Below are 9,034 nucleotides of genomic sequence, written 5' to 3' on the forward strand. Positions count from 1 at the left end.
AGAGGCTTAACGGTCATTGTTAGTTTTGATAGTAAAGATGAAATGGTTGGAGTTTTAGGAGTTAAAAGGAGTTTAATTATTTTGTCCCACTCGATTTTGAGAAGGAGCATGGGATGGGTAGTGTTAAAAGAGGTTGCTTTTATTCTTTGGCATGAACAATCTTTGGAAGTTGGATGAAGCCACAAAAAATCTTGAATCCTTTGATTGATTTACCTAAGTTGAACTATGAGAAAGTGATATGATAAAGGACCGGAAGACAACTTTCCATAGATGGTGGTCTATACATGTCTATAATTCATGGTGCTACCATAAACGAGTAATTCATGTAAGAACTATTATGTCATATGAAATCTCTATAAAAGATAGCTTATCTTAGTTATTCGAGGCGGAGTGAATTGTAAGTAGAAACATAAATGTATTAGCTTAAATTTACAATGCTGTGGACTGAAACTAAGTCAAATGATGTTCATTGTATGTTTAAACTTAATCTTAAATAAGAATATGGTTGCACATTTATAACTTGTATACTTTGATGTACCATAGACCAATAAGTATCATCCAAGTTGTAACACCACAAAATTTTCTATAAAATACATGATATTATTTGTGCTCAGATATAGTGAATTAGCAAAAAAAAAAAAAAAGAGAAAGAAAAATTGAAATATGAGTCCGACAAAGAATTTTTATGAAAGGAAAATTTGTATTAGAGATGGAAATCAAAGAAACGTGTGGATGAGAAAATGAGACAAAAAGAACTAAATTGCTATCGTGATAAGTATTTTTTTTAACATTAATCTCATTATAGGTTCTTATTATATTTGCTCTTTTTGATACATGTCTAGAACTATTTATAGCCCCTCCCCAACCTTTAAATAGGAGGATAATGCACTTCAGCGCACTTGAACCTACATCCTCTTACACTGACAACAATGCCAATACTAATCGAACTAAAACTCAATAGGTATATATTTGATATTTAAATTTTACAAGTTGTGGTTTTATGTCACTTACAATCAATTGGTATATTTGGTTCTTATTGACATATGTGAAGCCATGTAATGTTTTGTTTAATCTTTTGCTATATGAATTGATGTAATTAAATTATGTTTTGATACAATTCATTTACACACGGTCAAATTATGAGTTAGTATGTTGTTAAACATCACTTTTTTATGTTATAATCTTGTTTTGGCACTGATATATCTTGGATAACATGTTTGATACAATATTTAAAAGTGTGTTTAAAACATGTTTGAATAATCTAAATGGTCAAAAATCTTAATTTTTTAGATCACAATTGGAATTTAATATCCAAGTATCGATATGTATAATACTTTAGCCCCAAAATTACAATTCAATAAAATCAGTAATCAAAATTTTGAAACAATGCAGCCTTGTAGCGGTACAAAGTCTCAAGGTTTTTGGTACATATCCCAATGTATTAGTACTTGACTTTCAATGTTTTGATGCAAGGTGTCCCTAGAGCTCACTATTTGAATTTTTATTACTTATATCGATACTTTTAACCCTAGATATCGATATATAGCTCTTTATTTATATATTTTTGGCCTAGATTATTATTTTAAAGCCTGTTCAAGTTTTATTTTCATCTAAGGTATTTTCGTATCATTTATAGTAGTTGTTATATATGTTATAATTTTAAAATCGATGAATATTTGATTAGTTTTGTTTGGGCTGCTTCAGCAGCTAATATGATGTTTTATATCCAGTATTTATTTGGGTCAGGTGAAGGGTACTACAAAAGTAAACTTTTACTGAAGAAAAATTAAATTAAATTTTAATTTTATAAATTTATCATTTGATTTAATGAAGGGGTTAGATGATTTTTAAAAAAATATATATTTTAATTTGTGAAAAATAATTTAATCATTATAATTATTTAATAAATATATATTCAAAGTGTAAGAAATAAATCTAAAATTATATAATAAAAATTAAAGTCAATCACAAACAACACATTCTAATATATTACTTAGTATGTTTTAATTTGAATGGAGCGATGATTGAAGTTTTACTAAATATTTATTTGCTACGAGGTCAATCTGTGTTACTTTTATCTTTAATATAATATAAAAATATTTTTATTTTAAAACTGGAAACTAAAATTAAAGATATGATGTTAAATGAATGCTGTGAAAAGACTTATTCACAAGAAAACCATTTATACCATTTCAAATGGAGTAGTAAAATTATTTGATAAGTTTAATAATATTCATAAAAAAAAATTTGATTTGTCGTATTTAGAAAATTCAAAATTAAATATATATATATATATATATATATATATATAAATTGTTATACTTTGTCATGTTGAAAAGTTTAACATGTTAGTAAGGTCAAAATAATAAATTAACAAAAAAGTAAACAAAGAGACTAAATTTAACCTTACACATAAAATTATATGGTTGAATAGATAGGAGAATGGTTTTGATAGGAATGTAGTAATGTATGTCCCAATTAGTAATTTTAGAAAAAGAAAAATTGGATAGCATTAGATAAAAATATCCAAAAATAAAAGACTTGGGGGAACTAATGTTTGTAACATCCGGCATGGAAAGAGAACACAAATGCTACCGTTCCCCTTATTTACATGGGATTAAAAAAATTGTTCCCTCACTACAATGGATATAAAAATGGCAATTTTTAGTTTAGGTTTGTGTTCCTCTTAATTTTAACTCTTCAAATTATAAATAAAATCCAACGCCCTCAATTGATTTTGTGGTTTTTACTACCTCTTACCACCGGATTTCTTAGCCACTCCAACTGGGGGAAGTGTATCCTCCTCATCATCAGAGTCCACATCTCCGTACTCCCAAATTCCCCGCCGAGCAGTTTTCGCCTCCTTCTGGTACTTCTCCAGTTCATCAAGCATTGCTTTTCTCTCCTTTGCTTCAAATCTCTTCCTTTTCTCCAACCTAGCAAGTCCCTCCTGAAATAAACACCATGGACACTAATCATAAGCTTTCCATGATATTATAACACAATAATTCAAGGGGTATTATTGCTCAAACCTGCAACATTGCTTCATTAATACTTTGCTCTGACTCCTCAGCACGCAGTGTTACTATGAGAACTGTACCAGTTCCTTGTCCCTTCACTTTTCCGCCAGAAGTATTCCTTTCCTCTACAGTAGCTGTAAACTGCAGTGAACTGCCTAGTGTCTGCTCGCTCAAAAACTGGGCAGCCTCAGTACCAAATTCATCATCAAGCACTGGAACTTTAAGAAATGCAAGACTGCATAACTGGGCAAGCCCAGGAGTAGCTGATACTGAAGGATCAAGTGGTCGTAATTGACCGTATGGGACCTCTTCTTGATTCCCGTAATCAACATAAAACACTTCAAACTTGTCCTTCGGAGATTGAATTCCTCCTCGAGGTGCATTTACAATCTTCACAACTCAAACCAAGGATGCATTCATAAATAAATTAGTGAAAGGTGAAACACTACATGAATGAAATGCCATACAAAGATGATGCTTAACAGGCCCCAACACAAAAAATATAACCATAGTTCCAATTATCTAGTGAAAAAGACTGTTGCCACAAGACACCAATATTATATGCGCACATAGATAAAGCTTATAAGGATTCAAAATCAAGTACATGGAACTAACCAGTGCACGATTCCAGGAATTATCCATACTAAACTGAGCAAGGACAATGTCACCCTTCCTGGGATTAAAAGCCCCAATCACAGGAGCTTCTTGAATGCTTAAAGATGCCAGGTGTTTCTGAATTGATGAGAATCTCTGATCTCCCACTGTCTGGACATAAAATTTTCCACCATCTACTACTTCTGTAACAACAACCTGAAAGTAGCAATGAAAGTTATTCACCAGTTCATGACATACTCAAATACAATTATTTAGTTGGGTTCCTAAAGCACCTTTAGCACTTCCTTTTGTTTGTTATCAACAACGGCTGGTCCGTACTCTCCTTCCACATAGTTCTCCCAAATCTAGAAAGAAAAAGTTTAAAGATAAATATAGGCAATTCATTTAGCATTACCAAATGAACAATGGTGATAAAAGATGGCACTGCTTCTTACTTTTAGTTTCTGGTTCTTAGCAGATTGCTCAGCCTGTTCAAGAAGATGCGCATCGGCAATCCTGTCAGTACCAAATGAAGTTTGTAGCTTTGCCAGGCCTGCCTCAAGGAGTGTTACTGCCATATTGGTTCTAGACTCCCACAAAGACCCCAAAAATGTTCCAGTTCTATCGCAAGTTTCCACTTCAATCTATGTAGAAAAAATATTCATTTGTAAAAAGAATAACAAACTAAATGGCAGACGAGCAGTTCAAAGAGAGACCTATACCTCCACATCTCTCTGCATGATCTTTCGTCTCATCAGTGCTATGGCTTCTTCTGAATAAGGCTCATTACGACCAGGACATCTGACACCAGAAAATGAAAAGGCAATGCTACAAGTTTCCTTGGGGATCAACAACTTAAAACGATGACCGCCTAGGACATATTCTACAACAGCTGGAACCCTCTTGCCTCGATGCAAAAACGGCATGAATTCTTTGGCTCTCTTGGCCGATGCCTGCATGTAGGCAAGATAGTATATGAAAATTAGAATCCAGATAAGAAATGAAAATATGCCAGCAAGAAAATAAATAACATAAGGGATGGATTGCTGACTATTGTAAGGTCCATTATGTGCATGACTGGTGGATCTTTGGCAGAATGAATTCCTTTCTTCCCAGAAATAGCGCGTGATTCAGCAGCCAAAAGGGCATCATAATAGTTTGATCTTTCCTCAAAATCCCTATGTCTTATCACTGTGCCAAAGCCACGCCCAACCACCAACTCTGCAACATTCAAGCCAGGCTGCTGGTTACCAGTTCCGGATGGGACTGCTGCAGAAGCATCATCACCATCACCCTTAACAGGGGACATGAGGAAGACAGAGCCAAAATCCATTACCCTTGAATCTGCAGATGCAGGTGCAGCAGCTGCCACAGTTCCATCCGCCATGGTGACTTTCCTGGAATATTCCATTTGTACAGTCACCTGACAAAAAGTATTTTGAAAAATTATAAATAATGGCTCCTAAATAGCATAGCACTACCAAAATAAGATTTTAAAGAAAAAAAAATCCGAGCCTGTCTTCCAATAAGGCGCGTTCTTAAAAACTCCTTTGCTTCCCGAGCATAAGGAGCTGGCTTTTCATCTCTACGAGGATTGCCCATTTTTGGACATCTAATGCTTGAAAGATTGACTCGGCGTTCTGCAAGAAGACTACCGTATGGGATAGAATCATCAGACACAATAATGCAGTCCCCACTAACAACCTCCACAACCTGTGAAAAACCCATACAATTATAACTAATTACGAAAACCAAGAACCTTATATTATTGTTACGATACAACATGAAAATTTAATGGCAAAAACTTTTGCTAGTACCTTTCCTATGAAGTTTTGATCATGGATTGCCATGGAGTTTGTGACTGGGGGTACATAGTTTGTCCAGATCCTCAACCGAGTCTTCTTGCCTTGAAGCTCTGCAGCCTTTAACCGTCGCTTGGCATCATCTTCCATCATATTAGCACTCCATTCAACATATTTTGCTAGACCCTTTGGTTGGAGAGGTAATGGTTAGGTTGAGAGAGGAGCAAGACAATATTCAGAATACATGAGCATAAGTTCAAGAAAAGAAAGACGTTTGATTAAAACATTAGTATGAAAAGAAGCTTTATAAGCAAATAAAAGATTTGGTTGATTATAGACCAAGGCTGGACATAACATAGCATTTAAAACTAGTTTAGCAATAATTCAATGTCCAAATAAAAGATTACTACAACCTAATAGTTCAGTCATAATTCAATGTTGGCATAATTGATAGGCTAGAATGCTGCAGAAAGAAATCCAAAACATACATTTTCCACAAGTTCCAAAGCGAGATCTTTTGCTGATTCGCCTTCCGGGTAATAAACTGATCCAATCAAATTGCTGAATTTGTCAACACCTTCAAGAACAATGCGTACCTGCAAAATCAACCTTGAATTTAGAGTAACTATACAAAATGCATGAACACAAGTCAATTTAAAGCATACATTCACTTACATCTCTATTCAGACAACGAACTTCTGTAAAATATTTAGCTTCTGGTGCAAAAGGATCAGGGGAAACTTCAGCAGAAGGTGCGGACGAGACAGTAAGCCGCTGTGCAGATGTTAAGTCAGCCTGTGGCTCATCAGCTGAAACATCTCCATTTTGTTTATCAGAGGTCAAATCTGTTTCAACAACAGTTTCTGTAACAGCCCTTCTACCCATGGAAGGGGCCTAAATTAACAGAAAAATAAGATATTTTAAAAGACAAACTCATAAGGTGAATGGAATCTTTTTAAGAAAAATGTTTAAAATGTGTACCTGGATACCAGCAACAAACACTTGCACAAACTGAAAATCAGGAAGCAAATACACTCGAACAGTACTACCATCACGAACCTGCTCAACTATAGCTTCCATTGACCTACCCTTGTTTTCAGCTAGAAGACCCATGGCATCTAAGTTACTAGGATCACCAACGGCAGATGGCGGCAAATTACGGATAGAAGCCTCTGCAGCACCAGGTACCTACAACCCACAATTATTATGATCACTTAGAAACTACTCTTTGCTAAATCACTAAGACATTCAGTGGTGGACTGAAGAGATAACCTTGCTCCATTGGCCCAGACCTTGTTGTTTGGCTTGTTCTTCAAGATGTAACAATTCAGCAACATATGGACTAACTTCCCCTTTCTGCTGCCCCTGCCCCCTAACCTGTACAAACCTGGCTCAGTTGAAAACTAGAATAACCTTTCTCATGTATTATAACATACTGAAAAGAAAATTACCTTTGCCCAGCCTTCAGAGACAACCAACATTGCAACATTTTTGTCACCAAGATAAACAGAGCCAAACTCCCGGGCAATGCTTGGTACTGAATATTCAACTCTGAAAATAACTTCCTAAGTGAAGAATAGATTGATTTAGGTCACTCTTATTCTAAACAGCCAATGTCCTCTATGATGACGACAACAACAACAACCAGAAAAATTCAAAAGTCGAAGCACCTTTCCTATGCAGAGCTTCCTCAAATATTCTCTGCTATTCCAAGCAAATGGCTCATCAACACCCCCTCTGCGGGCCTATTAATAAGATAAGACGAAAGAAACAAAAAGCTTCAATGGGAAGAACATGAACCGGATTCGCTTTTCTTAGGCCATTGCAGCTATACAAACTCACCAATTTAATTTATAGTTTAGAAGTGACTGTCATTCAACAAAATCATTATCCAAACAAGTAAATCATTAAACTCAATAGCATCAAAGTCAAAAGGAAAAGCATATCCAATTGAGGTTTACCAGTTTAGGAGAAATGAGAGATGCCAAAGTAATGGTTTTCTCAGGTGGTGGTCCAGGCCTGTTACTGGACAAGGCCATTACTACCAAGCAATCACCCGATTGAACTGCTTTGACTTTCCCTTTGTACCATCCCGTGCCCCCACCAGTTGATGCCGCCATTCTCAATAGCTAAAGATCTACCATAAAAAATAACGAAACACTTCACTTCAACATCATTATCTCAATCAACAACCAAAAACGTTATTAGCATTCTAAATAACAAAATTCAATTTTTTTTAAAACAAAAAGAACCCAGATCCGAATTCATTGCAACTTCAAAACAACCAACAATTGAAATATTGATAACAGAAATAGTTTAAAACGCCCTTTGATCAAATCAAACAACAGCTAGAAAACAAAAATGAAGAGATAAAATTGATCATAAGTTTGCGCTTGGGTGTAGAATCAGATTATAGAAATGCAAACGAAAAATATGTAATACCAAAAAGAAAATATGGATAATTATGGGTGCAGGTTGAGGAAAATTGAAGCCTTATTGGATCTATCAGAAAATGAAGAGTGAGACTTGGTTTTATATTTCTGTGTGAAAACACAAAGGAGGTGAGATGTTGAGAGGAGAGGCTGGCGCGGGTGCAATATAGAAATGGGGATTAAAAATACCCTCCTCCAATATTTTTGGAAAAATAACATCAAAGTACAATATCTAATTTTGTCATTTTCTAAAGTTGACATATGTGATATACATTTCCTATTTTAATGTTTCATGCCTTGCTCTTTTGCCCAATAAAACAGTCATATTACCCAAAATACAACATGTTTTGAATTTGGCACCGCCACTGGCATCTGTCAGCTGTATTTAAAACCATAGCAATTTTATGAACTTACTCGGAAACAAGTGATGTCAAGCCCATCAACTCACGTCAGCAGGGAGGGGTCACCTCGGGCCGACTTTTTCAGGCCAACTGAACCGGATTTTCGACTTTTTATAAAAATACCCAAAACTTTTTATTATTTTTTAAAATAATCCACTTTAAAAATTATGTACATAGATGACCCGTTTTGAACAATAAACATCGCTGATGTCATTTTCATTGGTGCCACCACCTCCAATTTTTTTTGAAAAAAATTTTTAGGTGCCGTCGTTGCCATTAGTAGCATCATATTAAAGTATAATTATATAAAATGTTTAAGAACCTGATAAAGCGATTATCCTTTTAGATTGGATGAAAAAATATCGCACTAATTAAATATTTTTAAATTTTGGTCTATTTGCATATTAAGTTTGTCTGCTTTTGAAATTAAATTTAAGTAGTCCTTAAAATATAAGCATAACAAAAATAAACTATTTTCAAATTGTATTATTTTTAAAATACAATAAACTTAAAAAACTATATAAAGTCCTTATTTAAATTACTCAAGTATATCTCTAAAAATTTTCCTCAAGTTTTAAATAAGAGTATTTTACTTTGAGGAAAATTCTTGAGGGATATATTTGGGTAATTTAAATAAAAATTTATATTTTATAAGTTTATTTTAAAAAAATTTAAAAGAGTTTATTTTTATTTTTATATATTTTAAGGACAATTTAAAATTTCATAAGGAACAAATCTAATATGCAAATAAATGAATAAATTTAATATGCAAATAGATCAAAATT

At 34.0% G+C, this 9,034-nt stretch overlaps 1 protein-coding gene across 1 annotated transcript; it reads right to left on the bottom strand.

Moving 5' to 3' along the window:
* Positions 1-2,485: 2,485 nt before the first annotated feature.
* LOC108459597 (ribonuclease TUDOR 1-like) lies at positions 2,486-8,072 on the bottom strand. Its single transcript, XM_017759000.2, has 17 exons — positions 7,859-8,072; positions 7,378-7,553; positions 7,087-7,161; positions 6,868-6,981; positions 6,689-6,793; positions 6,398-6,604; positions 6,092-6,310; positions 5,905-6,012; positions 5,432-5,602; positions 5,130-5,327; positions 4,666-5,037; positions 4,337-4,567; positions 4,070-4,258; positions 3,908-3,979; positions 3,636-3,830; positions 3,033-3,410; positions 2,486-2,950 (listed from the first exon to the last, which is right to left on the bottom strand). Exons 2-17 carry the CDS (start codon positions 7,534-7,536, stop codon positions 2,750-2,752), a joined length of 2,994 nt encoding a protein of 997 aa, XP_017614489.1. The 5' UTR covers positions 7,537-7,553; positions 7,859-8,072; the 3' UTR covers positions 2,486-2,749.
* Positions 8,073-9,034: the final 962 nt, after the last annotated feature.

This window comes from Gossypium arboreum, chromosome 1, assembly GCF_025698485.1.
Source record: "Gossypium arboreum isolate Shixiya-1 chromosome 1, ASM2569848v2, whole genome shotgun sequence".
In the NCBI taxonomy this organism is placed as follows: Eukaryota; Viridiplantae; Streptophyta; class Magnoliopsida; order Malvales; family Malvaceae; genus Gossypium; species Gossypium arboreum.

Coding starts and splice junctions, on each gene's coding strand:
- LOC108459597 (XM_017759000.2), bottom strand. CDS start 7,536: ATGGCGGCATCAACTGGTGGGGGCACGGGATGGTACAAAGGGAAAGTC. Junction 3,831..3,907: donor AACAAAAGGAAGTGCTAAAG/GTGCTTTAGGAA, acceptor TGCTACTTTCAG/GTTGTTGTTACAGAAGTAGT. Junction 3,411..3,635: donor ATTCCTGGAATCGTGCACTG/GTTAGTTCCATG, acceptor TGAGTTGTGAAG/ATTGTAAATGCACCTCGAGG.